Consider the following 17,751-nt stretch of genomic DNA (forward strand, 5'->3'; position numbering starts at 1 on the left):
CAACCAGCACCGTCAGACACCGCCTACCAAGAGCCTGGGTCTGTCTGAGGTTTCTCCCTAAAAGGAAGTTTTCCTCACCACCCGAGGTTTCTCCTTAAAAGGGAGTTTTTCCTCGCCACTGTCGCATTAAATGCTTGCTCTTGGGGGAATTATTGGAATGGTTGGCTCTTTGTAAATTATAGAGCGTGGTCTAGACCTACTCTATCCATAAAGTGTCTTGAGATAACTGTTGTTATGATTTGATACTATTAATAAAATTGAATTGAATTATAGTTGGACTTGTTCCAAAAAATTGTTGGTTGGCCTCCGCCAAGGCTGTGCTTTGTCACCAATCCTGTTTGTGATATTCATGGACAGGATACCGAGGCTTAGTTTTGGTGGGGAGGGGTTGCAGTTTGTTGGACTGGATATCTCATCGCTGCTTTTTGCAGATGATGTGGTCCTAATGGCATCAGCCGTCAGTGACCTTCAGCACTTACTGAATCGGTTCAGATGAGGATCAGTGATGAGATCTGTAAATCTGAGGCCATGTTTTTCAGCAGGAAACCAATGGAGTGCCTACTCCAGGTAGGGAATGAGGCCTTACCTAAAGTGAAGGACTTCAAGTACCTTGGGTTCTTGTGCGCGAGTGAGGGGACAATTGGGCAGGAGATTGGATGGAGAATTTGTGCAGCGGTGGCAATATTACATTCACTTTACCGCACTGTTGTGATGAAAAGAGAGCTGAGTCCAGCAAAGCTCTGTATCTGCCAGTCAATTTCCGTTCCTACCCTCACCTTTGTTCATGGAGGCTGGGTCATGACCGAAAGAACGTGATCCAGGGTATGAGCTGCCGAAATGGGTTTACTCAGGAGGGTGGCTGGTGTCTCCCTTGAGAAGCTCAGTCATCCGTGAGGAATTCATAGTTGAGTTGCTGTTCTTTTGCGTTGAAATGAGCCAGTTGAGGTGGTTTGTGCATCTGGTAAGGATGCCCCCTGGGTGCCTCCCTAGGGAGGTGTTCCAGGCACGTCCAACTGGGAGAAGGCCTCGGGGAAGACCCAGGACTAGGTGGAGGGATTATATCTCCACCCTGGCCTGGGAACGCCTCGGGATCCTCCAGTCAGAGCTGGATAATGTGGCTCAGGAAAGGGGAGTTTGGGGTCACCTGCTGAAGCTGCTGCCTCTGCGACCCGACTCCGGATAAGCAGACGACCACAGATGGATGGATGATACCAATTAAAACAGATGAGAGAGACTTTGTTCAGAGTTTTTACAAAATGGAATGTATTTCTAAGCTTTAAAGGTCCCATGACATGGTGCTCTTTGAATGCTTTTATATAGATCTTAGTGGTCCCCTAATACTGTATCTGAAGTCTCTTTTCCGAAAGTCAGCCTTGGTGCAGAATTACAGCCACTAGAGCCAGTCCCACAATGAGCTTTCCTTAGTATGTGCCATTTCTGTGTCTGTAGCTATTGAGGAGGAGAGAGGGGAAGGCAAGGTGGAGAGTGGGGGTGTGGCCTTGACCAACTGCCACTTTGCTCATTTGAAAGCCATGATGCCTCTCTCTCATGGGTGGCCCAAATTCTCTGGGCGGGCAAAGCCGAGAAAGGGGAGGTAACCTTGCTCCTAATGACCTCATAAGGAGCAAGAATCCAGATCGGCCCATCTGAGCTTTCATTTTCTCAAAGGCAGAGCAGGATACCCAGGGCTCGATTTACACCAATCGCCACTTCTAGCCACTGGGGGACCATAGGCAGGCTGGGGGAACGCATATTAATGTTAAAAAACCTCATAAAGTGAAAATTTCATGCCATGGGACCTTTAAAATCTGGGAAAATGCATAAAACAAGAAAGTAAATTAGATCCAAAATATATAGAAAATAAAAAGAGAAAAGTTCAGTTATTTTTATTATAAGATCAAACAATTGTGCAAATGCATGCATAAGCTGCATAACACTGACAAATGAGCGAAATGTTTTGCTACATTTCAACACAGAACTGCAAACACAAACAGTACACCCAGTCAATGCTATAGGTAACTGCACCACCACTTACTAGTTGAGGAGCTTTAAAGCTGTCAGGGCCAATAAGAATGGAGCATGCTGGGAAGATATGGGAGTGTATAGACAGTAATGGCAGAGTGTGTAAGTCCAGTGAGAGGAGAAGACACGATACAGTCAGCATTACAGGGACTGTTTTACAGTCACTGTGGAGAGTTTGTCACAGGCTGTAACTGTTACTGTCAAGATACATAGTTACTGCAGCATAAAGTGAAAAAAGACACCATACACATGTTCACTGTGGCCTAAAAGACACTGTACTAACTTACTATAAAAGAAAATGTTTGTTTCAGACCAATATATCAGGTTGATACTGTGTTGTTTTTTGTTTTTGTTTTTTACTTAAAAACTAATACTATCCTATCAATGTTGCCTGTGACTGCCTATGGAAAGACTTTGACCTGAAATTCTTTAAATTGTCAGTTATTTTAGTTGTATTTTCTTTAGAGGTGGGAACTAATCAAATATTGTACTGTAGTTGGCTATAAGTACCTTAATTGTTTAGTTATTTGTTTTCAACAATATACTTTTTATTTTTTACATTTCCAAGAGAAATTTCACTTTTTACTCAGCTGAATTAATACTGTATGTGTGATGTTAGATATGAGTTGTGAGTTTTACATGTAAAACGTGATGGGCTTGTTAAATATATCATATTGTAAAATATGATTTGTTAAACTTAAATTTGGGAGGGGGCTCCAGTACCTGATGTACTGGGAGGGCTACGATTTTGAGGAATGGGTCCCCGCTCGCATTCCATCAGCCCTGTCCTGACCAGATTGTCTTTATGCTTTGTGCCTTAGCTATCCAGCATTATGTTTCTTGTTTTTACTCTTTTTGATCCTGACCTAGTTTTGAACCAGTTTGTGATTTTCTGATTTCGCCTCAGCCTGAGCCCTTTGTACTGTTGAATGCCGGGATTTTTGCATCTTTACCAGGTAAAGACTATTTTGCTTCTACTTTTGACTTGTGATTTGAGCTCCTGGGTTCCTTTGTCTCTGAAATGTGACAGTAGCAGTCTAATTGTGTGTAATCTACCTGTCCGGGAAGGGGCACTGCTGAGCTCAGCAAGTCACACACACACACACACACACACACACACACACACACACACACACACACACACACAGGCATAGATACGCGCACATGTTCACTCAAAAACACAGAACAACACAACATCTGGGAGATCTAACTGGGTGTAAAAGGTGGAGGTGTTTAGGGTGGTTTGGGCTGCTTGTTTGTGTGTCTGTGTAACTGGCATAAGGGAGGCTTGGTTGGGTAGATTAGTTCTGTACAGCTTCTCTACACACAAACACACACAAACACACACACACACGCTCACACACTCTGTAAAGCTCCATACTGTTTCCCTGGTGACAGTGCAGGAAGCCCGGGCTGCTTGCGTATGATAATGTTCATGCAATTATTTCTTCTTCCTGCCTGGCTGCTCACACACCATGGATGGTGGAGGCATGGTGGCCAAAGAGAAAAAAAAGAAGCGCACAGACGGATTTTAGTTCTTTGACTATGGCAGAAGAAGGCTTACAGTCCTAAAGCCATTCCATTCCATACCATGCTAAGCTTAATGACTATATACAGCCAGAATACAGCCAGCTTCATGTGCTAACACACACACACTCAATGTGTGGAACACTTACTTTGTGTAGGGATTTGTGACACATTGGTGACTTTGAACAGGATTATTTCACATTATGTGTAATGGACTCATGTAACAGTGTAATGCGAATTATGCTGTATTTTTTTTATTTATAAAACATTTGTTTTCAAAGGGCTTCATGATCTTAATACATAAAAGGCACTATTTAACTGTTTGTAGTCTTAACATTCTGTATACTCCCCTTGATGACCTGCCTTCGACTAAACCCCTAAAATAAAGCACTTTAATTACATTTTAAATGCCAAATCTATTTTATGTTATGATATAAATATTGTTTATTTTGATAAATGTCTTTTTAGATGTAGGCGTGGTTTAATCAGGCAGTAGGAAGCAGGGTCAGCACTGACATCAGACTATGGGGGCGGGGGCCTTGACTTATTAGCCGTTATCAGTGGCACCTGTGTGGAGCAGTTTTGGGGAGGTGGAACGGGCACGTCACAAGGAACATGGCAGACATTTTGGAAGACAAAAAACTGAGAAAGCGGTCTTCTGACACACCAACATTAACCCTTTAGAACCCGACGCCGTCGTCGGCGACGAACAACGGCACCTCTGATTAATATTTAGATAATTTGATAATGGTTTAATGTAGAAACTTACCGATTTTTGCGGCTAAAAGCTAACGAGTTAGCCATCACGGTGGTGTCTTTGGTGTCTTTGTAGCCTTTACAGAAGGTTTTCTATCCAGCCTGGAAGTTGTGCCTCTTTTCGGAGTTGTTCAGCAATAAATCCTAACGCTTATATCCAAGATTTATTCACATGATGTACATAATTTATCAATTTTTTTCGTCATTTTTGCCGCTAGCTCGATGCTAGCTGCCATTTTGAATATCCCATGATGCGAGATTGTGTTGACGTCTTTCAACCAATGGGAAGGCAGGTCCGTCATACAAAGACTATGTAGTGGACAAAGATAGATCGCTCCAGCGAATCCGAGTGAGAACAAAGGCTATAGAGTGAAAGATGGATCACTCCAGTCTATTTACCGTTCTACAGAGAAGATTGTTTTGAGATGTGGCATAAATTTGGGCCTTTTTTGAAGAAATGTAAATAGTTTGTCCTTTTACATGAGTTATAATGTTCATTATGTTTATTTTTGCACTGCATGACTCCACATATATAGGAGAACTGTTTTAGAACATTGCTGTGTGTGTGATTTCAATAAATATGACATTATTATTTGATTATTGGCATAAGTGAATGTCATGAGGGCAAAAGCGTCTGGACTTTTTTGAAAGAAATGTATATATTTAGTCAACTGTATAAGTTATAATGTTTATTTCTTCACAGTGTGACTCCTAATACATATGGGAACTGATTTATACAGGAGATTGGCTTCGCTTTTATTGATCTGCCTGTGATATCAATATAAATCTGTGAGATTCATGTTCCGTTTTATTTATTTATTTGTCTTTAAGGTCATACCTTTTTTCAAGGGTTCTTCTTCAAGTGACCTCACTGCAGCACAAATATTCTAATAGCCCAGTTTTTCCTGAAAAAAATGATGTTCATAAATTGACTGTAGACAACAGGGTTGATGTTTTACAAGCTTTTTTAGAAAATAAAACCAGACGGACAATGAACTGTAAAAATTACCTTGGTAGGGCTGGTAGGGTTAACAGCCTATATACACCTTTTCAACTAAACATCTACATCAAAGAACAGGCTGGCCACCCCAGATCCACAGCGCTGCACTTGCTGGATGTTCAGAATCTTTCATGTCTAATGCAACATATAAGAATAAGCACTAGGTTATGGACTTGCTAGCCATTTTGGAGTTATTATGGGCCTGGTTAGCATAGCAGCAAAACCATCTAGATGTGCTAAACGTGTGAGAATGGAATAAAAGAAAGATGTCAAACCAGCAGCTAACGTAGAAAAAAAGCTGCCCTCCTGCGTTTGTGGCCACAGGAGGAGGGCAGACCTCCATGTCCAGAGAGGTGATGCTCTACGCTCAACTGAAATGCTGGAAAACATACTTGTTATAAATGTTTACGTTCACTGGCCAAGTGGGTGTGAGGGGCGCAGTTGCACAACAATGCAATTACAATTATGCACTATTGTACATCGGCATATGTTAAAAAAAGGTTACATGTGTCCTTAGACAGCTAACAGTATGTCTCTACATACATATACCATTTTTCACAATGAGGAGCCCATAAAATCAGGGACTGATCCCATTTGATCTTATACTAAAGCTGACTTTATAATGGGAAATCTGCCACTTCAAACATTAAATGACCTATAAACATAAATAACTGCATTATAGAGAAACCCTTGAGTCAATGTTGCTTTTAAGACTATTTGAAATATCACAACAGCAAAAGCTTAAGAATTTCAAAACAGGTAAAATGAATTAATTGGTAACCATTTATAATAATGGTACATGGGTTATCATGAATTCATGCATGAAAAAGCATGAAGTACTTCATGAACTATCAGTAATATACAAGGATTAATAGTATCTCATACATGACTTAATGCAGGAACAATACGTTAATTAACGCATCAATTAAGGTATTTGAATCATCATGATTTCTGATTTATTAATTATGTTCATGTTTTCTTCAAATCATAGCAGTGTACATGTATTTGGAAGAATTATAGTGTTGTCATTGTTAACTAAACATTACTTCATTACTTCATCATGTTTGTGGCCCTTCAAATAAAGTGCTCACCTGGTACATCTTTAACATTGATAAATAAGATATGATTAATGGTGGCATCAAATTAAATGTATTAAGAATTAAAGGAGTGGGTTGGCAAAATGGTACTGAGGTCACTACATTTGCACATTACAGTATACTGCAGATACATTTTTGTAGTTGCTTTATTCACAACAACATAAGGCACTTAAACAGTAATGTCTAAAAACAATACTCACACAAATAGGATATTTATGAATTTTACTTTTTACTAACTTCTATAACACCAGAAATGTCTTGACTTTGAGGTAAGCACTTTATTTGAAGGGCCACAAACATGATGAAGTAATGAAGAAGTAATGTTTAGTAAATCATGATTACAACACTACAATTCAGTTTGTTTAGCTTGTCACTTTACAGATTTACCTATGAAGAAGACATGAACATCATTAATAAATCAGAATGCCTTAATTGATGCATTAGTTAATGTATTGTTCCTGCATTAAGTCATGAATGAGATACTATTAATACTTGTACATTACTGATAGTTCATGAAGTACTACATGAATGAATTCATGCTTTTTCATGCATGAAGTCATGCATAAATTCTTATTATTATATTCTTATTAATGAGTATGATTCATGGAATACAAATGATTGCATGTTTGTGTTTTACTGTAAAAAAGTCAAAAAAGAAAAATACATAAAGCAGAGAATTATTAAACAGAAAATAAAATATTCTATGTTTTTTCATTGTGGTTAATATAAAAAAAGATGTCATGTTTTCCCCTGGATAGTGTATTAAGGAGCTGTCACTATCAACACAGAAAGCTCTTCAGGCTTTAGAGGGTTAAACTTTAGCTAGAGCTTACTCGAGAGCCAATAGAAAGCCTTAAAGCCCCTTGTCCTCGCCTCCTTATTAGTATTGTGTGCTACTAGTTAACAAGTAAGCACTTTGGCTTTCATTAGTTGACTAGTAAACATTTTGGACCACACTAGTTAACTAGTAAAGTCAAAATGTCTCACTAGTGTCACTAGTAGGCTTTTTGAACATTACTTGTTAACTAGTAAATATTGTGAGGCTCACAAATTAACCAGTATGGTCAAAAGAGGCTTCAACTAGTTTACTAGTAAACATTTTGGCTTTCACTAGTTAACTAGTAAACATTTTGGACCACACCAGTTAAGTAGTAATGCCAAAATGTATCTCACTAGTGTTACTAGTAGGCATTTGAGGCTTCAACTTGCTAACCAGTAAACATTTTTGCCTTAAGAATTTAACTAATAACAAATTTTGGCTCTCACTAATTAACTAGTGCGGAGAGATTTTGCTCACTAGTAAATGGAATTCATGTTTACTAGTTAACATGTCAGCTTTTGCAGCTCACTAGTTAACTAGTAGGGCTTTTAGTGTTACTAGTTTGGTCCACAGGACAACTAGTGCGTCAAAGAGCTGACTAGTTTGGTCTTTGGTGCTACTAGTACGCTGCCCGGCATCACTAGTAAGTCTTCTGCTGTAACTAGTTAGACAAATGTTCCACTAGTGGCTGAAAACAAGTGACAGGTAAAAGAATTTGTTCAACTAGTAAGACAAAATATCCAACTTGTACTGACCAAAAGCCAACTAGTGGAAGAACCTGACATCTGATATCAAGGATATGGAATAAATGCTCCAAGGGCTTGCCATAGAGATAAATATGTTTTATTAAGCAGTAACATCAGAAGTTACAAGTTGCCAAAGTAACACATAAAGCCGAAGCACTATGCTCAAACTTTTAACCTGTTTTATTCCCCCCTCCGTTCAGTCTCAGGCAACAAGCAACAGTTTTGTTTTTTTTTTAAATAACGTGTATAATGTTAAAACAACACAGTTATGTAAGAGAAAAGAATGCTTTCATTAAAAAAGCAATAACAGGAAGGGAAGAGACTTCGAAAGTCATTCTACCCTCACCCTGGACCCCTACCAGTTTGCATACCGAGGTAACAGATCCAACGAGGATGCAATCTGTTCTACTTTTCATCCAGCAGTCACCCACCTGAATACCAAAAACTCATACGTCAGAATGCTGTTCATAGACTTTAGTTCAGTGTTCATCATCCCTCAGCAGCTGATCTGCAAACTGGACCAGCTGGGGCTCAGCACTTCTTTATGTAACTGGCTGCTGGACTTTCTCAGTGAGAGGCCTCAGGCAGTATGGGTCAGCAGCAACACATCTAGAACCACCATTCTGAGCACGGGGGCCTCCTAAGGTTGTGTGCTCAGCCCCCTGCTCTTTATGCTGCTGACCCATGACTGCGCTCCATTCTTCAGCAGCAACCACACTGTGAAGCTTGCGGACGACACAACAGTGTCACAACAGACCTCCTACTACAGGAAGGAGTTCAGCCATCTGGCCATGTGGTGCAGCGGTAATAACCTCTTCCTCAACATTGACAAGACCAAGGAAGTGCTTATTGATTTCCGGAGAGGTCACATCCCGAAACCCCCACTGACCATCAATGGTGCTCCAAATTCCTGGGGGTGCACATTAGTGAGGACCTCTCCTGGACAACAAACACTGCATCACTGGCCAATAATCCCAGCGGTGCCTCTACTTCCTCTGCAAACTGAAGCGAGCGAGAGCCCCCCCACCCAACATGTGCTACTTCTATAGGGGCACCATTGAGAGCATCCTGTCCAGCTGCATCACTGTGTGGTATGGGAGCTGCACTGCCTCCAACCGTAAGACCCTGCAGCGCATAGTGAAGGCTGCTGGGTGAATCATTGGTGTCCTACTCCCTTCACTCCTGGACATTTATCAAACCCGCCTCACCCGCAAAGCAACCAGCATTTTGGGTTACCTCAGCCACCCCTCACACAGCCTATTCAGCCTCCTGCCATCTGGGAGAAGGTACCGGAGCCTCCGAGCCTGTTCCACCAGACTGGGAAACAGATTAATTCCCCAGGCTATCAAGAAGCTCAACACCCTCCCCTCTCTCCCTCCCCTCCCCTCTGCCCCCAATAACTCTGGACTCTGAACCCTCCCATCAGGATCAGCACCGGCTACTTAATAAAAGAAGTCACTCAGAAACTCTTCCTTTTATATTGCACATTTTCAATATCTTTAGTTTTCTATACTGTTAGATTTTGCCTTACATTTGCACTATTTAGAATTAATTACTGTATTGTACATATTGCTTATCTTTTTTAATTGTATACATTACCTATCTTTTCATTTTATATAAAACCTGTTTATCTTTATTTGTATATATTACTTATCTTTTATATTATACTTGTACGTGTCCTTATTGCACTGTGGTGAAACATATTTTCAATTGCTGTGTATGTCTGGCACATATTGCAGAATTGACAGTGAAGTTGACTTGACTTTACTTGACTTTGGAGGAATCATTACAATGTATATCCAATTAATAAATTAACTATTTGGAGAGAAAAAAAATGTCCCCTCTTTTTTGCCGGGGCAGTAAAAATATACATGGGGCCAGTAAAACCTTGATCTACCCCAGGCCAGTGGGAAATTCTTTTTATGTTGGGCAGACTAATTCCTGCATTGGCACTGAATATTGGCACTGAATGTAAGACATTATGTATCTCAGCTTCCTGCTCACCTCAGTGCTGCCTATCTGCCTGCCTATCCGCCTTCTCTCCACTAGATGCCGACCAAGTAAAAAAACTGGTCACCTCAGCCAAGACTTCAACCAGCAGTCTTGAACCAATGCCCACCACCTGGTCAAGGCCTGTCTTCCCATCCTCTGCCATCCAGTGGAAAACATCATGAATGCATCTCTTGCCTCTGGTGTGGTACCATCCAGCTTTAAAATGGCAGCAGTCATCCCCACTCTCAAAAAGCCAGGCTTAGACCCATACGACCCCAACAACTATCGTCCAATCTCCAACCTCCCCTTCCTCAGCAAACTCCTGGAAAGAGCAGTGGCTGCCCAGCTTCAACATCACATGTCCCACCATGAGCTCTTCGAACCCCTCCAATCTGGTTTCAGAACCCACCATAACACTGAGACTGCCCTCATCAAAATCACCAATGACCGCCCGCTTGCTGCCGACAATGGCCTCATCACCATCCTCATCCTCCTTGACCTTTCTGCAGCTTTTGATACAGTTTCCCATACCATCCTTCTCCACCGCCTCTCTGAGCTCATCAGCCTCAGTGGCACAGCACTGTCCTGGTACCACTCCACGTACACTCTGCCCCATTCCTGCCCATGTTCAAAAAGCACCTCAAAACATTTATTTTCACTAAGTCCCCATGGTGGTGAGACGGGCGGAGGGGATAGACAGGTGTATGGAGGAAGAGGATCTGAGGGAGCGGGAGGGAGTGGGACGCTGGAGGAGATCAGACAAATATGGGGGGCGAGGTTGTGGATGGCCTTGAATGTAAACAGGAGGACTTTGAATTGGATACGGAACTGGACTGGGAGCCAGTGGAGCTGTTACAGAACAGGAGTGATGTGGTGGATGGAGGAGGTTCGAGTTATGATGCGGGCAGCTGAATTCTGGACCAGTTGGAGTTTATGGAGGGATTTGTGATAGAGGCCAAAGAGGAGAAAGTTACAGTAATCCAGACGGGAAGTGATGAGACTGTGGACAAAGATGGTGGCAGTGTGGGGGGTAAGGGAGGGGCGGAGGCGATTGATGTTTCGTAGGTGGAAGTAGGCAGACCGGGTAATGTTATTGATGTGGTATTGAAAGGATAGTGTGCTGTCAAGGATGACACCCAAACTCTTAAACTGGGGGGAGGGAGAAATGGAGGAGTTATCAATAGTGAGAGAAAAACTGTCGGTTTTGGATAAAGTGGATTTGGTGCCAATGAGGAGAACCTCTGTTTTATTACTGTTAAATTTGAGGAAGTTTTGGGCAAACCAGGTTTTTATTTCAGAGATGTAATCAGTAAGGGAGGTGGACGGGAGAGTGGATGAGGGTTTGGTGGAGAGGTAGAGCTGGTTGTCATCAGCATAACAGTGGAAGTGAATGTTAAATTTGCGGAAGATATTGCCAAGGGGAAGGAGGTAAATGATGAAGAGTAGGGGCACACCTGAAGTGACGGAGGAGGGAATGGATTCAAGAGACTTGAGTTGAATGAACTGAGTGCGGCCAGAGAGGTAAGATGTGAATCAGTCTAACAGAGTGTGGGTGATGCCGATGGAAGATAGCCTGTTGAGGATGGTGGTGTGAAAGATGGTATCAAAGGCTGCACTCAGGTCGAGGAGGATGAGGATGGTGAAGAGTCCAGAATCAGCTGCCATAAGGAGGTCGTTGGTGATGTTGATAAGTGCTGTTTCAGTGCTATGGAGTGGGCAGAAACCGGACTGGAACTGTTCATACTCGTTATTGTGGGATAGGTGAGAATGTAGTTGAGAGGCAACTGTTTTCAAGGATTTTTGAGATGAAGGGTAGATTGCATATAGGACGGAAGTTGTTGAAGTCGGAGGGGTCGGCACCATGTTTTTTCAAAATTGGGGTAATTACAGCAGTTTTGAAGGATGTAGGAACAGTTCCAGTGGTGAGAGAGGAGTGGATGATAGCAAAAATGAGGGGGACCAGGGAGGGAATGCAGGCTTTAACAAGTTGTGTGGGGAGGGGGTCAAGTTGACAAGTGGATGGCTTGGATTTCTGGCTGGGTTCTGTGATTTCTGAAATAGCGGGGAGCTGGAAGGAGGAGAATGAGTGTGTGGATGGGTGAAAGTCAGCTGAGATGCTAAGGTGAGGGATTGATCCAAGGTGCTGGTGGATGTTCTTGATTTCTTCAATGAAAAAGGACATAATGGAGTTGCAGAAGGAGGTTGTATACAAGTGAGGGGGGAGAAAGTCCTGGGGTTGGGTGATATTGTTACCTAGAGAAAACAGTGACTTGGAGTTTCCTTTATTGGCAATGATTATACTGGAGTAGTAGTGGGTTTTGGTGCTAGCAATGGAGTCCTTATAACATAAGATGTGATTATTGTACATTTCTTTGTGAATAGTGAGACCAGTTTTTCTATGAAGATGTTCAAGTTGCCGACCTTTGGCTTTCATGAGACGAAGATCGGGGGTGAACCAAGGGGTGGAGACGGAAAAAGAAATAGATCTGTTTTTTTAACGGAGCAAGGGAATTAAGAATATTATGGAGTCCAGTGTTGTAATGAGAGACCAGATCATCGGGGTGGTTAGATTGTGAGTGTCAGGGAGGCAGGAGGAGTGGATACTTGAAGTGAGAGTGGCGGGGCTGATATTCTTTGTATTCCGAAATGAAATAGACGTGGTATTTTAGAGATGGAGAGAGTGAGTTTCACTGTAAATGAGAGGAGAAAGTGGTCAGTTACGGGGAGTTCATCAGCTGTAAGGTCTGAAGGGGTGACAACAGAGCAGCAGATTAAGTCCAGAATATGTCCTTTGAAGTGTGTGGGAAAAGTGGTATGTTGCTGACATCCCAAACTCTCTAAGCAGGAGGTGAAGTCTTTGGTGAGAGGCAGATTGATATTGTTCATGTGGATATTGAAATCACCCAGCAGTATTATGTTTAGTGAGAGAGAGGATAAGTGGGTGAGAAAAGCAGCAAAGTCATTTAAAAATTCACTATTCGGTTTAGGGGGGCGGTAGACAGTAGCAATGATGGTTGGAGTGGGACCAGACAACTTGCAGATAACAGAGTCAAACGAGCTGGAGACAGGCACAGACACCGACAAGACTTTCCACTTCTCGCGGTAAATTATTGTTAGACCTCCTCCCCGGCCGGAGCCACAGGTTGGACAGATGTAAACAAACCCACTAGGAGTGGATTCATTCAGCTGAGAAAAGTCGTTGGGCTGTTGCCTTGTCTCGGTCAGCGTGGAGGGCGATGAGAGCTGGACCAGCTGGACTTTATTGCGGTTGAACTGTTGTGGTGGAAATTCCGGCGGGACCCTCGGTGGATATATCTCCAGTGGGGCTGGAACTTCCAGCCTGGATGGGGATGTCCGGGTGAAGGTAGAGAGCCTCCGGTGCAGGTCCAGGCAGGTGACAGCACAGTCAGAGCAGGTCAATGGCCGAGTACTGATGAAAACCCGTCACTAGCAGGTGAACACGCAGTAGAAAGAGCCAGGCACAGACAAACAAGATGTATTTCCTACCGGCCCACATTGTGGATGAGGACTTAGGCAGCGTCGACGGCCAGGTGAGGCTCAAACCGGAACAGAACAGATGAGCTAACAGTGAAGACTCACACAAACGGTAGTGCCAGTAGATCGTAGAAGTATTCCAAATGAAGGCAATTTCACTGTCCGATTAGGTCATAAAACCATAAAATAAGTCTGGAAAGTCTGGAAAGTTAAAAAGATAAAAGGTGACCGGTGAGCAGCGGCAGCAAGTTGGCTCGTCGGCCATCTTCTTGTCTTATCTTCAGATAGGGCATATCCCAATAAAAAAATACCCTGACCTAAGATTTGCTACACAGGAATATACATGGTGGTGTTTGAAACAGCTCTCTTTGATGCCCCCATCCCCTCGTCTTTCACCTTCACACTTATTAATATTAATAATTAATATTTTACCACATTGTTCTGTCAATCCTCTTGTATTGAACAGGATCTAGTTTTTCATGTCACTTCAGCTCATTTTAGTATTTAACGGGAGACATCAAGCTGAACAACCTTGCCTCTCACCTGGGTCTTTTTTTTAGTCCTCTCAAGACTTTTCTTTACCATGACAGGAGCTAATCTGTGGAATCCTTTGTGTTTCCCTGCAGCAGGCAGAGGAGGTTGCACAGACGGAGGGCTCCCAGCAGCTCCACCTGCAGTCCAGCGACTCGTTGGAAAAGCAGCAGCCCAAGAGGTTACATGTCTCCAACATCCCTTTCCGTTTCCGAGACCCTGACCTCCGGCAAATGTTTGGGGTGAGATGACAACTACACCACACTCAAATGCACACACACAAATGCAATGTACTGAGATACCATACACTATAGGGAAATCATATACATCCAGTTGGAATGTCATTCACCTAAGAGAGAAGACACACCAGCCCGATAATCGGCCGTCGGACCGTCTGGCGAGGTCCGTGACTTGAGTCTGTTCGGTGTGTTCCGTGCCGTTGGCCGTCCGAGGAGCCGTCTGCATTCATTTTGGCTGACCCAACATGTTTAGTCGGAGACAGGGCAGTCGGGACTCACCCGGAAATGGGGAGCGGGTGAGCCGCTCAAAATATGACGAAAATCTTTTAAACTGACCTTTGTTGATCTGAAATGAAGACAGATTCAGAAACTGCACGGCCTATTTCTCTCTTAAAATGTTTCCAGAAACACGTTTCGGTGAACTATTTTAGTACAATATGAGATCGTATTCTGAACAAGCCGCCATGACAGTCTGGCTGTGAATTTCTGGAGAAAAAAGAACCACGTGACACGTTCGTCCAATCAGCTGCCGGTTTTCATTTTCTGGGAAATAATCAGACTGTTAATGGAAACAACACAGAGCAGCACCGCCTGCTGCTATGGAGACGTATTGTGTCAGGGCCTTTACAGCACTGTACAATACTGCTGCTCCTGGCTATACTTTTCAAGAACGTAAATGCAGTCAAAACAAGATAAATAATAATAAATGTGTGTTTCGCCGCTTACCTCTGCTAAGATTGTTGTCGATTTTCATGTTCTTACTACTTGTCACTTGAAATGTGTCACCGCTGCTGGTGTATGACCTCCTGACCCTTTTAAGTATCTGTAATTCTGCGGAGAAAGTGCCGATCTACGGCTCTGGCGGACCAGAGGCAGACCTGGCCATCCATGTGTCGGGTTTTGTGCGGAGTTCATAATCAGAATCAGCTTTATTGGCCAGGTTTGAGTAAACAAACAAGGAATTTGACTCTAGGAGACTATATATATATATAAAAAAAAATTGAAGAGAGGGAAGGAATAGTGCAATACCAGTATAGTTAGAGATTTAAGATTTAAATATAAATATAGTGCAAGGCAGTTCAGTGCAAGGGTGAAATATTAATAACAATATTGTAATTATAAGATTGAAAATATACATGAGGTAGATGAGCAGAACAGTGTTGATTGACTTTGTTCAGTGTAAGGGTGGGGGCTATTTCTGAGTGTTCAACAGAGTGACTTTGTGTCAGCTGGTTTTAGCGAACAGTGCCCTGTATCTCCTACCAGAGGGAAGGAGGTTGAACAGTTTGTGACCAGGATGTGAGGGGTCTGCAGAGATTTATGTTGCCCTTTTCCTGACCCTGGACCGGTACAGGTCCTGGATGGAGGGAAGGTCAGCTCCAATGATCCTCTCTGCAGCCCTAATTGTCTGTTGCAGTCTGGCCCTATCCCGTTTGGTGGCTGACCCAAACCAGATGGTGATGAAGGTGCAGATGACAGACTGGATGATGGCTGAGTAGAAAGTGGTCAGCAGCTCCTTAGGCAGATTAAACTTCCTTAGCTGTCGCAGGAAGTATAACCTCAGCTGGGCCTTTTTCTGGACAGTCAATGTGGGGAGACCATTTTAGTTATTGTTAAAGATCTGTGTGAAGATTGGCGCCAGATGTTCAGCACAGACTCACAGACAAGAGGGGGACACACCATCAGGTCCTGGAGCCTTCTTGATCTTCTGCTTCTGAAAGAGCCAGCACACATCCTTCTTGCGGATCATTAGCACAGGTGGGGGAAGGGGGTTCGGTGTTGAGGGAAAACCTTTTGTGCATGAGGGGTGTGATAATGGGTGCTTTTCAAACCTGCAGTAAAAGTCATTCAGGTCATCAGCCAGTCTGGGATTTTCTGCAGGGTGGGGGGATGGTCTCTTGTAATCCGTAATCTGTTTCAGGCCTTTCCAAATTGATGCAGGGTCATTGGCTGAGAGCCTATTTTTTAGTTTCTCACTGTAGCTTCTTTTGGCTACCCTGATCTCCTTTGTCAGCTTGTTCCTGGCCTGCTTATACAGGTCCCGGTCCCTACTACTGTAGGTCTCCTCTTTGAGGAGATTTACATGGTCTGTAAATTTACTAATTTACAGACCATACCATTTTAAAACATCTGTCTCAGTAGGCATTATGGCAACTCCACACCATAGGTTTTCAGGTAAACTGAATAAAGATGAATGTATCATGACATTGTTATGCTGCATCTAGTCTGGCCTGGCCTACCAGATGTACAGTGTGAGATAGGTCTAGCTATGTGAGACTATGCTGCATCAAAACCTCTAGATGTTGAATGTTTGGTTGGGTACAAATTGTGACACTGGACACCACTATCTGCATCTCTTGTGTGTGTGTGTGTGTGTGTGTGTGTGTGTGTATCTTTAAGCAAGAGAGAGAATGAGCCCAAGCTTGTTAAGAGTAGGACCCGGTTCTATTAAGGTCAATCCCGGTTCCAAATTTCTCAAAACCTGAAAATCAATAAGGTCCGAGCTTATCGATACTTCTATCGAGACTAGTGGATCATATAACGTTATGTCTAAAAATAGATATATGCACTATCCGGAAAAATGATTTATGTGTGTGTGTATCTTTGTGCGAGTGTGTGGGTGTAAAGACTATAGGTAAAGTCTAGCCTCCCGACCGCAAATCATTCAAAACATAGTCGGACTGGCTACCTCTGTGGGCCGCTTAATCAGCTTCTTAAAACAAAAACAGCAACAGAGACAGAAGAAATCAAACTGTCACAGACTCACACTTTTTGCAATAAAAGCAATAATAGTTCTGTTAAGAGTAAGAATTTGTCGTCTTGTCTTCCCACCAAATAATAGAAAAGTATCGATAATGGTATCGATAAAGACTCAGATCACTTTCATTGGTAGGTGGAAGTTTTTTTTTTTTTTTTTTTTTTAAAGATTATTTTTTGGGGCGTTTCCCTTTATTTAGTGACAGTGGATAGATGTGAAAGGGGGAGAGAGATGGGGGATGACACGCAGCAAAGGGCCACAGGTCGGATTCCAACCCGGGCCGCTGCAGGACTCAGCCAACATGGGGTGAACGCTCTTACTTGGTGAGCTAGAGGCCGCCCCGGTAGGTGGAAGTTTGATGGTTGGTTAAACCCAGCGCATCAAAAACAAATCCCATGTGGACTTATTAATTTATTTATTTTTCTAAAATAGTCATACGCCAGAAATTCGGCACGAGGCCTGGGTACTTTAAAGCCCTGCATTAGTTAGAGCTGCATTCCTCTCATATGATTGGTAGGTGAAATCAATTGACTCGAAAATATTAAACTGCATGCTCTGCATTTTTTTTTTCTCCCTCACGGCCGTACGCTGGACATCCGGCACGGAATACTTTAAGCCCTGTAACTGTCCACACAATACAGTACCATGAGCTATTTGAATTAGCTGATACATGGTTAAAGGTAATTTGCTCTTACCAGCGTATCGCTGTGTGTATTTTGTCCATAGCAAATCCCCGCCAATCGGGCCTAAAAGGTCCCAGTTAGAGAG

The 17,751-nt window shown here is 42.8% G+C and overlaps 1 protein-coding gene across 7 annotated transcripts in view; it reads left to right on the forward strand.

The window, feature by feature from the left end:
* The window catches only part of LOC116055648 (RNA binding protein fox-1 homolog 3-like), a 651,886-nt gene that overhangs the window by 507,092 nt on the left and 127,043 nt on the right, over window positions 1-17,751 (forward strand). For 5 of the 7 annotated variants that reach the window (XM_035997778.1, XM_035997775.1, XM_035997779.1 and 2 more), the window contains one exon: window positions 14,082-14,228. In XM_035997778.1, the coding sequence (XP_035853671.1) occupies window positions 14,082-14,228 (147 nt within the window). The remainder of the gene's footprint in view (window positions 1-14,081; window positions 14,229-17,751) is intronic. The other 2 variants (XM_035997776.1, XM_035997780.1) reach the window with 1 other exon arrangement.

Source organism: Sander lucioperca, chromosome 22 (assembly GCF_008315115.2).
Source record: "Sander lucioperca isolate FBNREF2018 chromosome 22, SLUC_FBN_1.2, whole genome shotgun sequence".
NCBI lineage: Eukaryota > Metazoa > Chordata > Actinopteri > Perciformes > Percidae > Sander > Sander lucioperca.